This window comes from Bufo gargarizans, chromosome 1 (genome assembly GCF_014858855.1).
Source record: "Bufo gargarizans isolate SCDJY-AF-19 chromosome 1, ASM1485885v1, whole genome shotgun sequence".
In the NCBI taxonomy this organism is placed as follows: domain Eukaryota; kingdom Metazoa; phylum Chordata; class Amphibia; order Anura; family Bufonidae; genus Bufo; species Bufo gargarizans.
In genome coordinates, this window is record NC_058080.1 from 382,590,593 (window position 1) to 382,614,353 (window position 23,761).

A 23,761-nucleotide genomic window follows, 5' to 3' on the forward strand; every position below is an offset into this window, starting at 1 on the left:
TGCATTCTGAGTGGATGCGGATCCGCTCAGAATGCATCGGTCTTGCACCGTTTGTCCCCCGCCCCGCTCAGCAGGCGGACACTCGAACGCTGCTTGCAGCGTTTGGGTGTCCGCCTGGCCGTGCGGAGCCAAACGGATCCGTCCAGACTTACAATGTAAGTCAATGGGGACGGATCTGTTTGAAGTTGACACAATATGGCTCAATTTCAAACGGATCCGTCCCCATTGACTTTCAATGTAAAGTCTGGACAGATCCGTCTGACTAACTTTCACACTTAGAATTTTTTCTGAAATATAATGCAGACGGATGCGTTCTGAATGGATCCCATCGCCTGCATTATAGGAGCGGATCCATCTGTGCAGACACCAGACGGATCCGCTCTGAACGCAAGTGTGAAAGTAGCCTTAGTAGTTAATGATTGTATATAATTAGTTAGATTATAATCAAATATCCACATTCCCTTTAAAGCACTAAGGCACATTGTGAAACTTCACTTCACCACTTTCTAAAACAGAATCATATATTTAGATACATTCAACAATCCAAGATCATAAATTTGGCACAAACTAAAAATGGACATAATATTCTGACACAAAATAAAACTATTCTGATATATCAGCTCCTATTTATTTTGTGCTAAAATGCACACACTCATGTGCATAGGGCCTAAATCTGAACATGTGATATTTCCATGCAGCTATATGATGGGCCCTTGGACTCGGTTCCACTGGTGGACCCTAGGCCCCCCAGTCCAACACTGGAAGCATCTGTTTAAAAACCCACAATAGGCATAAAAAAAAACCTGCTCACACATTTCACACCTGTGAGGGTATGGGCACATGGTGATATCTCCTGATGCAGTTTTGGGAGCCAAAACCAGGACTAAATAAAAAAAAAAAAAGTAAAGTCATATCTGTCCTTTATACTTGCTCTTGTTTTATAATCCACCCCTGATTTTGGCTTCCAAAACTGCATGAAGAAACCTGACCATGTGGCCATACTCTTTTGTTTCTTAAACATAGCTGGTCACTGAATGAACTGCTAAAAATAAAATTGCTGCAATATAAAATAGAATAATGACAACAGTACTTGAGAAAAAAAAAGTCTCTTGAACACAAAGCATATCAAAGGACATCATGTTCTTTGTTTCTGTAGCCACATGATGCTACAGATTTCATAGAAGAAACAGCACTAGGCTGAAGAAGGATTAGTTTAAGCCATTGTGTATTTTTGGGTACTTATGTACCTACTACCAAAATGTTTCTTTCTTGTGAACATAAAATGTCATATCACTGGATGAGATGGGTAGTTGGGGTAACTTGGTGGCAGAGTCTCTTTAGTAGTTTTTACGGAGGCCATTGATATTGTAGACTTTTTCCTAAACTGTTTTCTCACCTTGTCTCGAAATTCTTCTGAAGCATAGTAATACACAAAAGGATCCACGCAGCTGTTTAAGGCGCTCAAAGTTAAGCAGACCATATAGACTGCATATAGGTCGCCATGTCTTTGAAGACAGTGCTCTGAGTAATGCATCAAAAGAACCACGTTGCTTGGTGTCAATAAGATGATCACTATGAAGAGCACCAAGGTGCTTAGTTTGACAGCATAGCTGTATTTCTCTCCACTTAGAATCAGTTCCCGAATTACTGCAGTGTAACTAAATACAATAATTATCAATGGCAAAATAAAGCACAAAACAATGGCAGATATAAAGTAATAAAACAGATACTCTGCTTGCTCCTGCTTGGGAAGAGCATCATGACACAATGTGAGTTGAGTGTCCAGAAGGAGGTAAGATTGTTGCATTGTGGCCAGGGGAATGGTAGACAACATGCCAATAATCCAGCAGGTAGAGCATATAGCAGTTGCAAAAACCCTGCTTCTGAATCGTCTGGAGAAAAAAGGGTGCACCACTGCCAGGTAACGGTCAACACTGATACACATAAGTAGCAAGGCTGAGCAATACATGTTCCCATAAAAGAAGCTTGTCACAGCCCTGCACATCAGCTCCCCAAAAATCCAATTGTTTCCCAAATAATAGTAAAATATCTTAAAGGGAAGAACCAGGATGAGTAAAAGATCTGCCACTGCCAGATTCATAAGGAACACTGTAGATGTCATCTTTTTAACTTTGGTTGCTAAAACCCAAAGGGCAAGACCATTGGCTGGTAGACCAACAAGGAATATAACAGAGTAGATGGAAGGTATGAGCACAACCGTGATGGAACTCTTCAGGTGATCCTTCGATGATGCAGAAATTCGCAAGAATGTGTTATTCAGTTCCCCTTTGAAGGACCGTGGTTGTTGTGGACATGATATAGTGTCCGATGTAATTGCGTCATCAGAATAATCTGCAAGGGATGTGAAACAAACTGTTAGACAACTCTATAATGCTCCATCTAGTGTCTATATTACAGGAAAATACTGTCATCAGGTTTATTTACTGCCTTGCTACCAGGGGTGCACCACCAATGAGGCCAGTGGAGGAAATCGCCTCAGGCAGCACCAGAAAGGGGCAAGAGGGGGCAGCAGAAGGTCCATGGGCAATGAGCGCTTTCATTGTGGCAACGGGGTTAGGTTAAGAAATTGGCATGGGGTTGGGATGCCGTTTCCGATTTCGCCTCAGGCAGCAGAAAGGCTAGGTGTACCCTTGCTTGCCACATATGATTTAATCTGTCTGTATCCTAAAATTGTAAGCTAGAAAAAAGGTACAAATAATGCAATATAAATATTAGACACAAAATAGGAAATAGGATAGCTTTTAGACAGTTAGTTCCTGCAAACACATAATCATGGTAGCCAAAAGTTAGGACTTGTAGGTGGCATATGATGCATGAAGAGATGTTACGCTGTTATATACGTAGCAGCGCGTCACTTCAATACACAACTAATTATTAGGCGATGTCCCCACAGTGTTTGTTACATGTGGATTTGCCCTTTGCATTTTAATGGTTTGAAAAGTATCTCCCAAAGAAAGAAGAACCATCTTGCTCGCACCTCCTATTGGAAGTGGCTCCCTATGAGTCAAAATCCGACTTACAATATGACGATGGAAAATCCCAAACCAGATATCCATCCAAAGACAGCTGCTTCAGGGTGCTTGCCCCTCATCAGTACAGAGTGTAACAGCTGTCTATGGATGGATGTTTGGCTAGGCAACATTTCCTTTTTTATATCCCAAGACTTACTGTAGTTAAAAAGTCTGATTTTGACTCATAGTCACTTCAACAAGATGGCGCTAGCGAGATAATTCTCTTTCTCTGCAAGCAGTGTTTTGGTGTCCGCCTCCAGAGCGGAATGGAGGCAGAACGGAGGCAAACTGATGCATTCTGAACGGATCCTTTTCCATTCAGAATGCATTAGGGCAAAACTGATCCGTTTTGGACCGCTTGTAAGAGTCCTGAGCGGAAACGGAAAGCCAAAACGCCAGTGTGAAAGTAGCCTAAGGAGAGCCAGTACCCTGCTTAAGGTGCATTTTAATAATTGAAATCTGTGACAGAATTGACAATAAAATTCTCTGTTAAAATATTTCCAGGATGTCAGGTTTCACAGGATTGTGATTTCAGTAATTACAGATCTCATTCGTATGGTCATATTGTAGCCTGTAGCCTGCTATAAAGAACACCACAGCGCCACTCACTGTGCAGTGGGCATGCCTGGTTACTGCGGCACTGCTCCCATTCAAGCTTAGGACAGCAGAGCTGCAGTAACTAGGTCACTATACAGTGCATGGAGCTGTGCCATTCCTCTGGCCTGCTGTCTGCAAACAGCTGATCAGCATGGGAGTTGCATACCGGTTGATATGATATTGGAGACCTATCCTAAGGATAGGTCTGGTGATTAAACACCCAGAATGCCACTGTGGCCTTACTCATCATCTTTTTTTATTCATAAAATGTGCCCCACATGCCAATGGCAGGTTAGGTGGCAGACTATCCCTTGTCTCATTCCTGTTAAAGATACATGGTTCAGTTGCCAGCTGGCAATACATTGAAAACGGCACGGTATGTATGGAGGAAATAGGTAGAGAGAAATGTATAGGCACTGGTGGTGTTAGACATAGAACACCCCTGGCCACTTACAATTTTATCCACACCCCTAGGATGCAGATACAATTGAAAATTAAAGGGCATGTACAGTCATTAAGTGTTATTTTAATAAAAACAAGTTAATTTTCTAACATAGTTTCTGTTACATAATTCTTGAATTGTGAGATATTCTTTACTTAATTAAAATGTTGCCCCCCTGGTGTTTAGTCTATATAGTAATGTGTACTTACACCTACTGAAGTGGTTGCACATGCTCTGTTCCATCCTTCAAATGCCCTATTTGCTATTAGAAGCTGCGACAGATACAGGGAGAGAGCAACAGCAGAAAGGACATGCCCACTAGTCTGCCAGCCTGAAGGGAATCGAGCAGAATACGGGGAGCCCTGGACCCATGTGAGGTACAGGGCTGGTCCAAGCTTTACTAGAAAGAGATTATGTACTATATTATGTCCAATTTTCATTTTTACATCAATCATGGCATAACCTTTTTAAATAATGGATGGTGATATTGTATCTGACATGCAGACAGGAGCACCTGGCATGGGCTGGCCTTATGCAAGAGGAGGGGTACTATTAGAGGGGTACTATTACTGGCATGAGGGACGTAGAGGTACTGGCATATTGTATTATGGCCAGAATAGGGACTTATGGAATTGTGGTTGTCAAGAGGACATTGTGACTGGAATAGTGTGCATTGCAGGCATTGTTGCTGGCACTGATGTCACGATGGCACTGGGGCTGTCGTGCAGGTATTGTGGCTGTAGTGGGGGCAATCTGGGACTGTCGTGGGAGGCATGTGGTCTAAAAGCAAGGACCCTGGGCAGCAAACTGTGCAGAAGCATCTCATAGTTGGAAGAAGCCTAGGTATGGACACCAGATGTGAAGGATGAGAAATGACTGCTAGAATTGGAAATGATGTCACCTGTGAGTCACAGGATTACATTTCTGTTTAAGTTTCCTCCCCTTGTCTTACCAGCATCACTTCGTCAACCATTGCCCTAGGTTTCTCCTCTGACCTTATACACATGCATGCTTAGCCAGTCATGTTTATTTCAATGGGGAGAGGGAGACAAAACTCTGCTAAACGTCTCCAGTCCAACGCGCCCCATGTTTGTATCTCCCAACATCTGAGTCAGGTTAGATTAGATTCTTGGTGGGATCCTCTGACAATCTTATGTTTATGTGTAGCTTAGTACAGTATAATTACTTCATTGGACTGATGTCTAATATAGTTTAAATGATGTATCATATAAGCTTCAATACAAAGGAGACATATGGGTATATATTAAGATCACATTGTAAATGATAGCAGTAGTCACTTTAGGCATCTGAAGTGTGACCTTATATCTACGGGGACTTCCTCAGTCAAGCAATACCCTAAAATGTGTCTTACATGTTCATGGACAGTTCTTACATTAGGCACCAGAGAAGATATTGTATTATCTTCATGCCCTGTGTTAATAAGTTAATATGGTCGCCCTCCCCAGTTACAAAACATGAATTTGGCTCAGCTTCTGTGTCTCGTCCAAAAGCAAGAACCCTTGCTGAAGATTCAACTAGCAGAATTATCATGTAGTTAGGAATCAGGGACCATATCTCCTATCAGACAACACTGATACATCACATGATAACATGACCAAAAGTCATACATACCATCATACTCTTGTGTGGCTAGAGATCTGACCCATAAAGTTAGGAGCAGCATGGGGATGGAGAATGACCACAAGCAGCTGATGAATCCCATGATGTCAAGGTTCTGCTAGGAACGAGAAAACAAGGGATGTTGCTAGACTGAGGATGATTAGCCACTTCCTATGCACTTTAAAAAGGAAACAGCAATATAGGGGGGAGGGTTAGTGGTCGATGTGAAGCAGATGTACAGAGTGTCCTATTAGAGAAGAGAGTAAAAAAACAAAAAATAAAATAAAAGGATAATAGTGAAACATGGGAAATTATTTGGGTCCCTTTACTTCCCTAGACCAAATTTCGGAGACTCAGAGATGGCCGTATTTTTGTGTTGTTTTGTTCCAGTCTAGTAATGTAGACTGGAGTTTGCATATCTATGTATTTCACCAACATTAGAGCTCATGCACTTGACTGTTGCCTGTTTTATGGTCTGCAAATTGCATACCCACAAAACACTTTTGGATTTTGTGGAACGGGACGTCCGGCCCATAATAGGACAGTCGTATCCTTGTCCATAATGAGGACAAGAATAGGACATGTTCTATATTGTTACCAATGCCACAAAACGGACAATGTTCTCTCTGCATTTTTTGCATTGAAGTGAATGGGTCCGCATCTGACCCTCAAAAAATGCTGATCTGATGTGGACAAAAATTATGTTTGTGTGCATGAGGCCTTATAGAGAGATGCATTCAAGATCTGGCTCAGTACAATCAATTTGCCACATATAACAGTCTATGGGGCCATAATGTCTCTGTTCGCACAAAAAATGTTTGCGTTCCGTATACGTGCCATTTTTTGCGTTCCGTATATGGTCCATATACAGAACCATTAATTTCAATGGTTCTGCAAAAAAAAACTGAATGTACTTCATATGCATTCCGTTTCCGTATTTCCGTTCCAAGATAGAACATGTCCTATTATTGCCTGCAAATCATGTTCCGTGGCTCCATTAAAGTAAATGGGTACGCAAAAAAAAAAACGGAACACATACGGAATGTACTCCACATGTCTTCCATATCCATTCTGTTTTTGCGGAACTATCTATTGAAAATGTTATGCCCAGCCCAATTTTTTCTATGTAATTACTGTATACTGTATATGCCATACGGAAAAACGGAACGGAACCGGAAACACTACTGAAAAAATATGAAAAATGGATCTGGGAAAACAGCCCGCAAAACACTGAAAAATACATACGGTCGTGTGAACGAGCCCTTAGTTTGCTGTCCACTAAAATTCCTAAGACCTTTTCCATGGCAGTGTTATCCAGTGTTTTACCATTTAGTATGTACGGGTGACTTGCATTATTCCTTCCCATGTGCATTACCTTACATTTGTCAGTGTGAAACCTCATCTGACACTTCTCTGCCCAAGCCTCCAATTAGTGATGAGCAAACCAGTGTCTGAACCCAGTTGGTTGCTAACCATAACTCATAATGTGCAGCTCCGTACAATGATGAAATGTATTGCCTTTGATGAGGCTTTGTTAATATGGCCGCCAGTAATGCAAGACTTGATTAGTCTGGTGCATGCACCGTTAATATAAGTCGCTGCACATGCATTAATGTTACAAATTATGAATCTGAACTCGCATTTGTTAATGATTGTGGCACACGCCACAAACTGAAGTTCAGATTTGTAATTTGAAACATTAATCCATGTGCCACAACTTATATTAATGGTGCATGCACAAAACTATTCAAGTCTTGCGTTACTGTCAGCCATATTAACAAAGCCTCATAGGAGGCAAAACATTTTATCACTGTACGGAGCTGCAGATTATGAGTTATGGTTGGGAATGAACCGGGTTCTCTCATTACTAATCTATCTGGATCCATCTAAACAGATCCTAAATTTGGCATAAATGCCTGCTCCACCAATAAAACAACCAAATCCCTCCACCTTTCTGGTGCATTACCCCTTAGGTCTCATACAGACGAGCGTATTTTCTTTCCGTGTCTGTTCCGTTTTTTTTGCCGACCGTATTCGGAACCATTCATTTCAATGGGTCCGAAAAAAAACGGAAGTTACTCCGTGTGCATTCTGTTTCCGTATGTCCGTATTTTCATTCCGCAAAAAAATAGAACAAATCCTAATTTTGTCCACAATACAGACAAGGATAGGACTGTTCTATTAGGGGCCAGCTGTTCCGTTCCGCAAAATACGGAATGCACACGGATGTCATCTGTATTCTTTGCAGACCGCAAAATATATACGGTTGTGTGCATTTATCACAGGGGCTCAGGCTGGACGATAAACCTGATGCAGGGACAGACACTTTTGTCTAGCTGTATAATAACTAGTGGTTGTCTTACTTTAAGACAGGATTTTATGTCAGAATTGTGGCACAATATATTGTATCTTAGGCTGTGCCTCTTTTCAGACAAGGCACAGAAATTTTCTCCAAGTCAACCACTACTAAATTGTGCCCAAAATCTAGGTGCATTCAAATTAGTAAATGTGGGCCATTGTGTGTAACCTACTGTATCTTAAGTGGCTTTTCAGTAAATGACCTTAGGCTACTTTCACACTCGCATTTTGGGTGGATCCGTCATGGATCTGCAAAAACGGAACCATTACAATAATACAACCGCACGCATTCGTCATAAACAGATCCGTTTGTATTTTCTGTAACATAGCCAAGACGGATCTGTCATGAACTCCATTGAAAGTCAATGGGAGACGGATCAGTTTTCTATTGTGTCAGATTGTGTCAGAGAAAACGGATCCGTCCTCATTGACTTACATTGTGTGCCAGGACAGATCCCTTTGGCTCAGTTTCGTCAAGCGAACAGCAAAACGCTGCAGGCGTTTTTACGGATGCGGACAGCACACGGAATGCTGTCCGCATCTTTTGCGGCCCCATTGAACAACGGTCGTGAGCATGAGGCTTTAGGCATACAAAACTGATCACTGTATGCTGTGATGAAATAAGTGTCCTGCTTCTTTCCATGCCCTATCTATTATCATCCTTTAGCATACATCCTATGGTGATAACACAGAATGAGTCAGCCAGGAAACCACTGACACTTTCTCCTGACTCATTATATCCAAAGGCCAAAAAATGCAAACAAATCCTTCGCCAAACCACTTTGTTGATTTCTGCAGTCCTTTCCCTCCATTTCTGCTTCTACAAGGATGAAATGTCTAAGGCCACTTTCACACTGTCGGTATTTTGCATTAGTATTTGTAGGCCAAAACCAGGAGTGGGTCTAAAATACAGAAAAGGTACAAAAGCCTTGATTTTACCAACTACAAGTCCAATTTTTTAAGCCTCTCATTGTTAGGGCTCATGCACACAAACCAAATTTTTTCAGCAACAGACCCATTCACTTCAATGGGACTGCAAAAAGTGCAGACAGTATACCCTTTGCTGTCCATAACTGTATGTTCGTTCTATGGCATCCTCAAAAATATAGAACATGTCCTATTCTTGTCCCCATTACAGACAAGGATAGGACTGTTCTATTATGGGTCAGGCGTTCTGTTCTGCAAAATGCGGAACTTACCTGGCCGGTATCCATGTTTTGCGGATCTGCAATTTGTAGACCCAAAAAAAAGCAAAAGTCATGTGCATGAGCCCTAAGAGACACCTTCCATCCCATTTAATAATCTGGACGCCTGTCTCTGAATCCTTTCTAGCTCTCCTATATCCTTTACAACATATGGAGCTTAAACTATCCTACACAGTTTTGTGTCACCAGCAAAAACTGAGTTTACGCTCAATCACATCCACAAGATCATTGATAAAGATGGTGTGATATACCTGCTTCCACAAAATACTGATTAAAGGGTTCGATATACCTGTTTCCATCAAATATTGATTGAGGCTTTCGATATACCTGCTTCCACAAAATACTGATTGAGGGGTTTGATATACCTGCTTCCACAAAATACTGATTGAGGGCTGCGATATACTTGCTTCCACAAAATACTGATTATGGGGTTCGATATACCTGTTTCCACCAAATATTGATTGAGGCCTGCGATATACATGCTTCCACAAAATATTGATTAAGGGGTTTGATATACCTGGTTCCACAAAATACCGATTGAGGGCTGCGATATACCTGTTTCCACCAAATATTGATTGAGGGCTGCAATATACCTGCTTCCACAAAATACTGATTAAGGGGTTTGAAATACCTGCTTCCAGAAAATACTGATTGAGGGCTGCGATATACCTGCTTCCACAAAATACTTATTAAGGGGTTTGATATACCTGTTTCCACCAAATATTTATTGAGGCCTGCGATATACCTGCTTTAGAAAAATACTGATTAAGGGGTTTGATATACCTGCTTCCACAAAATACTGATTGAGGTCAGCGATATACCTGCTTCAACAAAATACTGATTAAGGGGTTTGATAGACCTGTTTCCACCAAATATTGATTGAGGCCTGCGATATACCTGCTTCCACAAAATACTGATGGAGGGCTGCGATATACCTGCTTCTACAAAATATTTATTAAGGGGTTCGATATACCTGCTTCAACAAAATACTGATTGAGGGCTGCGATATACCTGCTTCCACAAAATACTGATTAAGGGGTTTGATATACCTGTTTCCACCAAATATTGATTGAGGCCTGCAATATACCTGCTTCTACAAATACTGCTCTTCTCTACGGACTTAGGCACAGGGTCATTTTGAAAATGACAGGCAGAGGAAGAGGCATGCCGTTCCGCAGGGGTGGTAGGGGTCAGGCAGGTACACCAGGCCAGAGCCTAAGTGGGAAGTTGGAAAAGGCGCGTGCGATTACTTCAAAGGGCGCACCAGAGTTGGTTGAGTGGCTCACTCACCCTTCTGCACCCTCCTCATCCTCTGTATCTGTACCCTCCTAACTCTCTGCTGTGTGCACCCCCAAATACACCACCACCACCACCATCATAGCCCCTCCACTCGAGTCAGAGGAATTATTTTCCCATCCATTCCCAGACCTTACCGATGCACAGCCATTCTTGACATCAGATAAGGAAGAGGAGGTAGCAACGGCCACCACCCAGCGGTCTGACGACAGTACCCAGATCAGCCTTGGGGAGGGAGGTCCTACTCCGAGATCTCAAATGTCAGTGGTGGTGAAGGTGACGATGATGACGTGTCGATGGACGTCACGTGGGTGCCCACAAGAGAGGAAGAGGAGGAGAGTTAAGAGGGAGAGACGGAGCAGCAGAGAGGGAGGAGAAGCAGGCAGAGCTCGCAGGGCACAGGAGGCAAAAAGCAGACAAGCAAATGTATCTGGAGCGAGCCATCCACCATGCACAGTCACTTCTGGTGCTCCCAGGACGCCGGGACATGGCTCAGCAGTGTGGGCTTTTTTTAACGTGTCAGCTGCTGACAATAGTGTTGCCCTCTGCAGCCTGTGCTGTCAAACGCATAAGTCGCAGTAAGCCCAACACTCACCTAGGGAAGACCACCTTAAGAAGGCACCTGGCCTCCCATCACCAAGCCCAGTAGGAGCAAGCCCGTCAGAACACACAAAGCCACGCTCCCGGCGCTCCACGTCCTGCCTCTTCTCCTTCTCCTCTCTCCTCCCATTTGTCCTCCACTCCACCTTCCACCGTGCCATCGTCGCATTCCTCTGGCAGAAGGCAGGCTTCCGTGGCCCAAATTTTCAAGCATAAAAAGTTGATGACGCCAGATAACCTTCTTGCCCAACAGATGACCGCTGGCCTGTCGGAACTGCTAGCCTGCCAACTACTGCCATATAAACTGGTGGACTCTGAGGCCTTTGTGGCTATTGGCACACCGCAATGGAAGGTCCCCGGAAGGAAATATTTCTCCCAGAAGGGCATCCAAGAACTATATGGCCACGTTCAGCAGCAAGTGAATACATCTCTGGCACACAGTGTCGGTGTAAAGATACATCTGACCACAGACACGTGGTCTAGAAAACACGGGCAGGGAAGGTACATAACTTTTACTGGCCACTGGGTGCACCTTCTGACGGGCGTCAAGCATGTAACCTGTGGCTCCAGTGTGGATTTGGTGTTACCACCAAGGATTGCATGCAGGCCTGCCTCTTCTTCTCCTCCTCCTACTCCATCCTCCGTCTCCTCCTCGGCTGACTCCTCCTTTTCCACTGCTACTGTCTCTTTCGCTGCGCCCCCGAAGCTCCCCAGAACCTATTCTACGTCCCAGGTGAGACGTTGCCATGCTGTGCTGCAGCTGTTGTGCCTGGAAGTCAAGAGCCACACCGGTCCTGCACTGCTTTCAGCTCTGCGGTCACAGGCCGATCTGTGGCTAACCCTGCTCAATTTGACAGTTGGTAAAGTGGTGTGCGACAATGGTGCCAATCTGCTGAGCGCGCTGAAACAGAGAAAAATGACACATGCGCCGTGCATGGCACACGTCCTGAACTTAGTCGTGCAGTGATTTGTTGCCAAATACCCCGGGGTCCAGGACGTCTTGCGGCAGGCCAGGAAAATCTCTGGCCATTTCAGAAGATCTTACACGGCCATGGCTCGCCTTGCTGACGATCAGCGGCGACACCACTTGCCTGTCAGACGTCTGATTTGTGACAGCCCGACGCGCTGGAACTCCACCTTGTATATGCTTGATATGCTGCTCCAGCAGAAACGTGTCATTAACAACTACCTGTACAAACTCTGCAGCAGGATAGGTTCTGGGGAGCTTGGTTTCTTTTCACTGCGTCAGTGACTGCTCATGTGCGACGCATGCTGACTTCTGCAGCTATTTGATGAGATCACCAAACTGGTCAGTCGCAGCCAGGGCGCCATCAGTGACGTACCTTACGCCTTCTTTCTGGAGAGTGCATTGCGTCATGTCATTGATCAAGCTGTCGAGGATCAAGAAGATGAGGAAGTCGCAATGCTGAATGAATTCCCAGGGGGGCTACTCCATCTGAGACAAGTCAGCAGGAGTCTGAAGAGGAGTCAGAGGAGGATGGTGGCTGGGGGGAGGAGGAGCAAGAAGAGCAGGCTTTGAGGGGGGACTTTAAAAAATTTCGGGGATCCCTGGTGTTGTTGCCTGGGGGGAGGAGACCGAGGATGACATTCTCCTGGGTGATGAGCAGGAGCCAGGGCACTACACCGCTTCCAATTTAGTGCAAATGGGGGCCTTCATGCTCCAGTGTTTGAAGAGGGACCCCCGTATAAAAAGCATAAAGGGCAAGGACCAGTACTGGGTGGCAACAAACGTAGACCCCCGGTACAAACACAAAATGGCGGACATGTTACCAGCATCACAGAGGGCTGGTAGAATGCAGAATTTTCAGGCCTTGCTGCGAGAGATGCTGCATTCTGCTGTTGCGGGCGCTGGCAGAGGAATTTCCACCCACAGCGAAACAGGTGCGGGTACCAATCCTATCGTGCCTGCAAGGAGAGGGCAGTTTGAAGATGTGTTGGTCACTTCAGATATGAGATCATTCTTTCAGCCAACCCATCGACAGCCGCCCTCTGGATCCAGCCTCAGGGAACGCCTAGACTGACAGGTGTCCGACTACATCGGGTTAACGGCTGATGTGGACGCTCTGAGAAACGAGGAACCCCTTGAATACTGGGTGTGCAGGCTTGACCTGTGGCCAGAGCTGGCACAATTTGCTATGGAACTCTTGGCTTGCCCCTCGTCGAGTGTCCTGTCCGAAAGGACGTTCAACGCAGCAGGGGGGATCGTGACCGATAAGCGCACTCGCCTGGACTACCTCACATTTCTTTTTTTTTTTTTTGTCAACTATGTTTTTATTGGCAAAACAATCACATAGCCAATATAAGGAAGTTAGGTACATCCAAATAAGTAAGAGTGTTACAGCTCCAAGTTAACAATGTCAGCCGTTATCAAAGAAAGACAGATAATGCGACAACTGAAAAGCCGACTTGTGCGGCTCGCATACATTACAATTTACAATGCAAGCACATAGGAGCAATATCACAGTAAAGAGAAAGGATAGTGATTAAGAGAAAAAAAGAAGAAGTAAGAAGAAGGAGAAAAAAGGGAGAGGGGGGGAGAGGGGGACATCTCAATTAAGCGTACTGCAGAACTGAACCGCTCTACTACTAAAGATGTTACTTCTCCAGTGGGCAATAGAAGGAGGACAGACAGACTACCTCACATTTCTAAAAATGAATGAGGCATGGATCTCGGAGGAATTCAACACCTATGAGGACCACGTGTAATTGAATTTCCTCATTTCCTCAAAGAATGGTCCTTGTCTTATGTATATACAGCGGCATAAAAGGCCTTTTCTGTCAGGTGAATGCCAAATTTTGGGGGCCTATACTGGCCCACAGTAAAATTTTTAGCCAGTGACCGCCTAATGTACCTTCTGCCACATAATCACAAGTTATTTTCTCTCAGGTGAATGCCTAATTTCTGGGGCCTGTACTCCAGTGGCCTACAGTAAAAATGTTATCCATTGACCACCTAATGTACCGCCAGCCACATCATCACAAGTTCTTTTCGGTCAGGTGAATGCCTAATTTTTGGGGCCTGTACTCCAGTGGCCTACAGTGCCATTTTTTTCCAGGGACCGCCTAATGTACCTCAGGCCACATCATCATAAGCTCTTTTCTGTCAGGTGAATGCCTAATTTTTGGGGCCTGTACCACGTGGCCTAAAATAAAAAACTTCTAGGCTCCATCAGGGCCCATTTTTGAGAGTTTCCCATTAAGATGCATAAAAATGGCCCCTGATTAAAATACATATTTTTTTGTGGGAATTATTGCCAATGATCCCCCTCTGGTATGTTACTGTCCATGTTGTGGGACTATTTAAGGACTTCTAGTAAGTATTTGGTGGCTGCAAATATATTTTTTTCAGGTTCACCTGCCATTAAAGTCAATGGGGCCTGTCAGGAACGCGCGGTTTGCGAACATTTGAACCGTCCCGACCGATGTTAGTCTATAACTAGTTATCAGTAATATATTGTGTTATTACTTCACAGGCACCGCTTTATCAGCATTATATCCTCTATTGTGTTATTACTTCACAGGCACTGTTTTATCAGCGTCATGTCTTGTGTTATCAGTAATATATCATGTTATTACTTCACAGACACCACTTTATCAGCATTAGTAGGTGAACAGTCCGCAGTCACAACATGGACCTGTTTCTGACCCTTGAGCGCAGCCTCCTCCCACAGACATGACCCACATGATGCTCTGCATGACCCAATCCATTTTCACTGCTGCTCGCACAGAGGAGCATCCAACAGTTCAATACTGTCTGTCGGCCACTCCCAGGCCTCTGTGGACTGCACCTGCGCTGAACACACATCTCTCCATTAGGGCTTATGCACATGAACATATTTTCTTTCCGTGTCCGTTCAGTTTTTTTTGTGGAGCATATACGGAACCATTCATTTTAATGGGTCCGCAAAAAAAACGGAAGTTACTCCGTGTGCATTCCGTATGTCCGTATTTCCGTTCCACAAAACAATAGAACATGTCCTATTCTTGTCAGCATTACGAACAAGGATAGTACTGTTCTATTAGGGGCCAGCTGTTCAGTTCTACAAAATACAGAATGCACACGGACATCATCCATATTTTTTGTGGATCCGTTTTTTTGCGGACGGCAAAATACATACGGGCGTGTGCATGAGGCCTAAGTAATGGAGTGAAATCATGTGTTGGGCTGGTGCAGCAGGCTGATAATTAAATAGTTAAAGGGACTGCCAACGGGAATCCCATGAGATTAGATAGAGGGGATAGATTGCCATCAGTGGGGTTAGACAGAGGGAGCTGCCTCTGTCCTCTCATATGACAAACAGCGGGGTTCCATTTTTTATTTTTATTAAAACCCAATTTACAAAAATGTTATTTACCCCTTTTTCCCAATTTTACATATAAACAATAAAAAAATAAACATTTCTGAAAATATCATGTCTGAAAATATCTGAACTAATAGAATATCAAAATGTTATTGTTGCGCGTCGAGCGCCATAACAGAAAATAATAGAAATATGTCATTCACCATTTTTTGGTCACCTTGTCCCCCCAAAAAAATTTAATATAAAAAGTGATTAAAAAGTTGTATGTGCCCCAAAATAGTACCACATGTTCCTGGACCTGAGCAAATTTTGGAACGGGCCCCCCACCCATTTACCAAGCAACATACTCAGAGCAGGGGGGCTAGTTCGATGGCTAGTCAAGACAACCCACACTCGCCATTCAGACAACACACTAGTTCACGGTTTCTGTGGAAGATAACCCTTCAGGAAAAGCTTTCTCAAGTGGTCACACATTTACCAGGCAAACTGAAGGCTTTGGTCCAAGGGTGACAGATTAAATAGTGGAAGCTCCAGGGGCAGATCACTGAGACCTGAACGCAGCACATGGGATAGGACATGACAGATCCCCTTTCCTATCACATAGTCATGACAGGTTATGGAAAGTTTGTGTAATGGCAGGATAGAAGCTATCGTGTCATAAAAAAGGACATGCGGTGGTCCCTGTAACCTGGGAATAGCCCTGAAACGGAGATGCCAGGGCCTCCAGCCAGCATCATATAACCATGTTCACAGGGCCTCACTCCCTGCTAAATCAGCCATGTAGAAAAACATTAGATTTGAATATGAAATGATTCGACTTTGAGGAATGCCAACGTAAATCTACCAAAGTGTTATCCGCTCAAGGTCAGAAGGCAGGCATTTGTCAATTAAGTTATTCTACTTTACATAGCTCTTTGGTTTTGTAAGAACATTTTAATCACATAGCCGGATTATTAGGTCATTTTATTTAGAGTGACTGTGTTAAAATGAGTGTCACATACATTTATGACAGGGGGGCCGATAATCTAAACCAGACCAGTGTGTAGTAAATCCGCCCCCTGCAGCCCCTAACAAAGGCCTGTTTGTATGAGCAGGGTCCCAGTGGTGCCATATTCCTGAGCACTGACATTGTATAAAAACCCGCCTGTGTGTATGGAAACAGATGATATGAGTGACTTAATGATCCCTTGGTATTCTTTAAAAACGAATGTTTTATTGAGTGAGTCATGGCCCTGCAGGCCTGGGTATAGGGCTAGGCGTCAGCTCAGGCAGGATCCATCACAGAGGTCTGCTAAGAGGCTGCACGCACAGAGGGGACACAGCTAGGAATGGAGAGAGTTCATTTACAGCTAGTGGGGCTTTATGGCCCTGACATGTTAAAGAGAGATCCTATAGCAGTGGTCGGCAGCCTTTTTTTGGACGGTGTGCCAATTTAAATTAAAAACAAACTTAAAGTGGAAGCACTCGTTGTACCCTGCAAATACTAGAAAGTGATATAACAAACTGTATGTGACATAAACCAAATAACAAGTTTAACTGACCATTTAGTGTGACTTTCTTTGCAAAGACGATCCAGCTGTGGTGCATTCAGGTCCCTCCGGCAGTCATATGCAGGCTCACTGTCCTCCAACACTCCGCAAAGTTGGCAGAAGCTTGCTCCCCATCATCCCCCCATTCCCTCTCAGCAATCATATGCAAACTCGTTATCTTCCAACACCGCAAAATTAGGACTCTTTCACACTACCGTCTTTTGTTTCCGTTTAGCAGGCTGTTTTTTGCGTTCCGCCTACGGTCCTTATACGGAACCATTCATTTCAATGGGTCCGCAAAAAAACAGAATGTACTCCGTATGCATTCCGTTTCCGTTCCGTGCAAAGATAGAACATGTCCTATATTTGGCCGCAAATCCCGTTCCGTGGCTCCATTAAAGTCAATGGGTCCGCAAAAAAAAACTGAATGCATACGGAAATGCATCCGTATGTCTTCCGTATCCGTTCCGTTTTTTTGCGGAACCATCTATTGAAAATGTTATGCCCAGCCCAATTTGTTCTATGTAACTACTGTATACTGTATATGCCATACGGAAAAACAGAACCGAAACACAACGGAAACAAAAAAAACGGAACAACGGATCCGTGAAAAACGGACCGCAAAACACTGAAATAGCCATACGGTAGTGTGAAAGAGGCCTTAATCAGAAGCTTGCTCCCTGTCATCCCCTAAAGCAATCACATACAGGCTTTCTATCTTCCAGTACCCCCACAGTTGTCAGAAGCTTGCTCCCCATCATCCCCTGCAGTCTCACCATTGTCCCCCTCCACTGCTACCTCTGCACCCCCTATAGCTACACCCCTGGCCACTACTGATCCCACCTCTCTGCGGTCACCTGTACCAGCAGCAATAGAGCAGCATCAGCAGTACACAGCCAGCCAGTCTGTGAGGTAGTTGAGTCAGGTAGCTGGCTGGCATGGCGGGAAGCATGCTGGGTGGGCCTATCAGATGCACACTGTGTGGCACATCCGATTTATATATTTTTTTTTAAATTGAAGGTGCAGTGCTTCGTGCCAGTGCAATATAGCCTGCGTTGCCGACCCCTGTCCTATAATTTTAAGGATCAAAACCTCATTTGAGTATTTATTTCCAGAAGGTTAAAGCTGGCCATAAACCCAAGATAACTGTTCAGCTATCTCTCCTAATCCTCCCATACATATGCAAGCTCGACTATGTGAAGTTTTGCAAATAAGGAAAGGGTCTGCCAGAGGAAAAAGGATTGGGCAACAGAAATCCAACATGCCTGATCCTTATCTCCCTCAAGATCAATGATGGACTGGGGAACTTGGGAAGCCCCATGCACATTAGGGTGAATGAAACCACCAAATTCAGCTGGATCAGCAGGCATGAATCTAATGCAGGCATCCTCAAACTGCGGCCCTCCAGCTGTTGCAAAACTACAACTCCCAGCATGCCCAAACAGCCTACTGGTATTAGCCTACAGCGGGGCATTGTGGGAGTTGTAGTTTTACAACAGCTGAAGGGCCGCAGTTTGAGGATGCCTGATCTAATGTATGGCCAGCTTAAGAAGCAGGAAGAGGTCACTATCCGCTCTTAGGCAGTACTGTATATTAGGTCTCATTAACACTTAAAGAGAACCTGTCACCAAAAATGCAATGCAATCTGAAAACATCACGTTATAGAGCAAGAGGAGCTGAGCAGATTGATATATAGTTTTGTAGGAATTTTGTTTAGTAAAACCTGCAGTTTATACGTTTATATCCAGGGATGAACTGGCCATAGCCCCTACAGGGAAACTTCCCAGTGGGACGATGCCTAGGGGGCCCACCCAAGCCCTCCTCACGGTTACTTAATGATATGATGCTCTCTAAATTCAACTGTATCACTATCCTCAGAACAGAGATACGGTTGAATGCTGTGGTGCGGGCAGCAGTATTTTGTACTGCACCTGCCTACTTAGGTCATCCCTGCCTACTTGTGTTGCCCCATCTTCTTTCAATTTTGACCCACCTGCAACATGGGGCCACTGTAAGTTCCCCGTCTTTCACACTAAAGTATTGAAATCAGTCAATATTCTGGCATTGGAATGCGTATGGATTCCTAACGATATAGCACCAGTATTGTCATCGGTATTTCATCAGGATTTACATGGGTATTCCTTCCTCCTTGCATTTTTGATGCACTTCTAAAGATTATTATGGGTGTACTTGGAAACAAATATGCACAAAACTCAGACATGCTGCAGATTTTAAATACTGACGGAAATTATATGCCCATGCGAATAGCTGTATTCATTAACATGAGCAGCGGATTCTGGTACATAAAGTCTAGAGCGTAGGAACGCTCTCTAGCAATGATCTGCTTGGGTAATACTGCTGCCAATTACCTGATAAACGAGCAAATGCTTGTTCATAGGGCAATAGTAATATTTCAGCAAGTTTAAAAATCGTTTGCCGGCAATAGATCATGCTATGTAATCTGTTGCTGGCAAACAATAATTCAGTATGGCCTCCACTAACTAGCAGGCCTACTTCCTGACAATCGCCTGCAAAATCTTTTAATGTAATACAGGCCTAAGTGTGTATAGAGTCACTGATAACACCTCCTTCCTGTACCGATAGCACTTCACACGTCCTATTTAAGCATTTTTCATCCCTTCTTTTAAAGCCAAAACCAGAAGTAAATCCTGAATACATAAAAATAAAATGGAATCATTTATAATTCTCTTTTCTGAATTCACGTACAAAAAAACTATGCAAACGAGCTCTACCTCTGATGCCACCAGATGTAAGGCAGCTAGCTCTCTTATAAGTCAACGTTCGACTCTTTAAATAGACCTTGAGCCAAGACTCTGATATTAAATAAGCCAGCACCTCATCTGTAGACAGTTTCAGGGTGATTGCCCCTCATCAGTGCAGAGCAGAGAGTATCGGCTTAACTGGGTGAGAGGCCTAAATCTGGATTTGGGGTGTACTAGCTCTCCTTACGGAGAGCGCCTTAGTCGGCATGAGGAAACTAACCTCGCCACTGGGTTTTGAAGGGGCCTGTTTGCCAGCCTCTTGACTCAGGATTATTGCACATAGTCTAACTTTGAAGGAGAAAACAGACCGGCCGCACAGCCTAAATCTGTGGAACTGTTTTGGGCAGGAAAGCCAGGCTTGCTGTTGGCCAAATGCGACTTCCATGGAATTCGGGAACCCCTGCTCGGATCTGGGTGATTTTTGGATATGTTGTTCGCCCAGATAAGAGCTATCCATGGATGTATATTTATATATATATAAATTATGGGGATATGTGGGGTTTTGAGGCGTTTTCTGAAAAATGTGTTTTCTGCCTGTGAGTGATTAATTTAGCCCATTGTTTGGTAATTGTATCCACAGGCAGAGCCTATTGTGTTTTGTATCACAGGCAATGCTCATTGTACTTTGTTAATTGCATCACAGACAGAGGGGGGTGGTTGCTGGGAAGGTTTCAATACTATAAATGCATGTGACTGATGTATAAACTGTTGCAGTCTTCCATAAGGTCCCCAGGGGGTTGTCCCTTGCTGGAAGACCTGCATAAAAGGCTGACATGTAGCCCCAATAAAGAGTTCCCGTTTTACCCTCAACATAGTAGTTGCAGATCAGACGTGCACACCGGTCAGGAGTAATCCTTGACCATTCCTCTTTACAGAACTGTTTCAGTTCAGCAATATTCTTGGGGTGTCTGGTGTGAATCGCTTTCTTGAGGTCATGCCACAGCATCTTAATCGGGTTGAGGTCGGGACTCTGACTGGGCCACTCCAGAAGGCGTATTTTCTTCTGTTTAAGCCATTCTGTTGATTTACTTCTATGCTTTGGGTCGTTGTCCTGTTGCAACACCCATCTTCTGTTGAGCTTCAGCTGGTGGGCAGATGGCCTTAAGTTCTCCTGCAAAATGTCTTGATACACTTGGGAATTCATTTTTCCTTTGATGACAGCAATCCGTCCAGGCCCTGACGCAGCAAAGCAGCCCCAAACCATTATGCCCCCCACCCACTTCACAGTTGGGATGAGGTTTTGATGTTGGTGTGCTGTGCCTCTTTCTCCACACATAGTGTTGTGCGTTCTTCTAAACAACTCAACTTTGGTTTCATCTGTCCACAGAATATTTTGCCAGTACTGCTGTGGAACATCCAGGTGGCTCTTGTGCAAACTGAAAACGTGCAGCAATGTTTTTTTTTTTTTTTTTTTGGACAGCAGTGGCTTCCTCTGTGGTATCCTCCCATGAAATCCATTCTTGTTTAGTGTTTTACGTATCGTAGATTCGCTAACAGGGATGTTAGCATATGCCAGAGACTTTCGAAAGTCTTTAGCTGACACTTTAGGATTCTTCTTCACCTCATTGAGCAGTCTGCGCTGTGCTCTTGCAGTCATCTTTACAGGACGGCCACTCCTAGGGAGAGTAGCAGCAGTGCTGAACTTTCTCCATTTATAGACAATTTGTCTTACCGTGGACTGATGAACAGCAAGGCTTTTGGAAATACTTTTATAACCCTTTCCAGCTTTATACAAGTCAGCAATTCTCAATCATAGGTCTTCTGAGAGCTCTTTCGTGCGAGGCATCATTCACATCAGGCAATGCTTCTCGTGAAAAGCAAACCCAGAACTGGTGTGTGTTTTTTTTATAGGGCAGGGCAGCTGTAACCAACACCTCCAATCTCATCTCATCGATTGGACTCCAGATGGCTGACACCTCACTCCAATTAGCTCTTGGAGAAATCTTTAGTCTAGGGATTCACATACTTTTTCCACCTGCACTGTGAATGTTTACATGGTGTGTTCAATAACAACATGGTAACATTTAATTCTTTGTGTGTTATTAGTTTAAGCAGACTGTGATTGTCTATTGTTGTGACTTAGATGAAGATCAGATCACATTATGACCGATTTGTGCAGAAATCCATATCATTCCAAAAGGGTTCACATACTTTTTTTTATATACAGTTGCAAGAAAAAGTTAAATAAAAACACCGACAAATACTGAAGTGTGAATGAGCCTCCTAGGGGTAATTCAGACTCCTGTGTCAGCTTTGTAAGGGCTTATGCACACAAACATGTGCCAGCCGGGCCCGTGCTACGGACCACAAATTGAAATCCTCAAAGCACTGGCATCGATGTGCCCACCGTCTGCAGACGCAGACCCATTTACTTATATGGGGTCCGCTATCCGCATCCGACGGTCCACACTCCGTAGTGCTTCCAAGCCGTGCCTCTGTTCCACACAACCGTATCTCCCAGGTTGCAGACCCATTCAAGTGAATGGGTCCACCTCTGTGATACGATGTGCACATTGCCAGTGCCCGTATATTGCAGACCCGCTGTTTGCAAAAACTGCCCCGAAAAGGACCTGCAGTGAGTTTTATGGTTTGGGCACACATCTGTTAATAGGTGTGTGAGTAGCCCCATTGACTTGTATAGGGAAGTGTGCTTTCATTGTAAAAACAGCACACTGAAGAAAACTCCGGTTATGAAAAGCCATTGTGTACAGTGTACAAAATTGATCTAAGTCTACTTTCACACCAGCGTTTTTACTGGATCCGTCATGGATCAGCAAAAACCTTCCATTCTGATAATACAACCGTCTGCCTCCATTATGAACGGATCCGGTTGCATTATCTTTAACATGGCCAAGACGGATCAGTCATGAACTCCATTGAAAGTCAATGGGGGACGGATATGGTCTCTATTGTGTCCTAGAAAAACGGATCAGTCCCCATTGACTTACATTGTGAGTCATGACGGATCCGTCTTGCTCCACACCACAGACTAAAAAACGCTGCTTGCAGCATTATTCTATCCGCTATGGAGACGCAGCCAAACTGAACGGAATGCATTCTGGTGCATTCCTTTTCACTCAGTTTTGACCCCATTGACAATGAATGGGGACAAAACAGAAGAGTTTTCCCCCGCTATTGAGATCCTATGACGGATCTCAACAGCGGAAAGGGAAAGCACAGATGTAAAAGTAGGCTTAGATACAAATATATATGTATAGTGTGTATTTAGTCATTGCTCTACCTTGTACATTCTGCAGCTACAGTTAACCCTTCTATATGTCACCATTCAGTAAGGTTATCTGTGATATTTACTATTCTCCAGCAAAGTTTATTGAAAAGAGTCCCAATATCCAAGTATTCAAGCTCACAACAGCTGGGTGATGCGTGCTTAAAACCAGTGCATACACAGACATGGAAGACACGTACATAGCAACCTATTGCCCAAGGACTAGTTTATACAGTGAAGGATACATGTACCAATCTGCAATGAAGCAGCCTTCTTCATAAGTGCACTGGATCTGAATAAACGACTGAGATGCAGAGAGAAAAGACTGATCAGAATATAAACCAATGTATACATCATTAATGACCGCAATACATAACATAATACAGTTTCTTTGGACATCACATAGTTTGGATGGTAGAAGTATTATTGCTCTAGTAACGCTAGTTGTGTCCAGTGGATCCTGGTGAAACACTGCCCTCTAGTGTCCAGAATTCAAAAACTAAAAGCTAAACCTAAGACACCCTATTAAAAGTAGCAAAAACTTACCAGAATACAACAGCCCTACAAGATTTTTCACCTGCAAAAACAGCCGAGGACACCATTTAACTACAACACATGTTGGGGGAAGGGGAAGACAGAATTTTAGTTCATTCCTTTCTTAAAGGGATTGTCTTATTTCACAGTTACTAGTGAGATAGGGCAAAGCGCCAACCACCAGGTGGCTGGGAAACCGTGGAGTCTTCCACTTTTT

The 23,761-nt window shown here is 43.9% G+C and overlaps 1 protein-coding gene across 1 annotated transcript; it reads right to left on the minus strand.

The window, feature by feature from the left end:
• Positions 1–343: 343 nt before the first annotated feature.
• On the minus strand, positions 344–5,841 carry F2RL3 (F2R like thrombin or trypsin receptor 3). Its single transcript, XM_044285365.1, has 2 exons — positions 5,704–5,841; positions 344–2,352 (listed from the first exon to the last, which is right to left on the minus strand). Exons 1-2 carry the CDS (start codon positions 5,792–5,794, stop codon positions 1,286–1,288), a joined length of 1,158 nt encoding a protein of 385 aa, XP_044141300.1. The 5' UTR covers positions 5,795–5,841; the 3' UTR covers positions 344–1,285.
• Between the last annotated feature and the right edge of the window lie 17,920 nt (positions 5,842–23,761).

What these genes read in the sequence shown, in the direction of transcription:
- F2RL3 (XM_044285365.1), bottom strand. Translation starts at nt 5,794, where the DNA reads ATGGGATTCATCAGCTGCTTGTGGTCATTCTCCATCCCCATGCTGCTC. An exon ending in AGCCACACAAGAGTATGATG is followed by an intron (nt 2,353 to 5,703) that starts GTATGTATGACT and finishes CATCCCTTGCAG; the next exon opens with ATTATTCTGATGACGCAATT.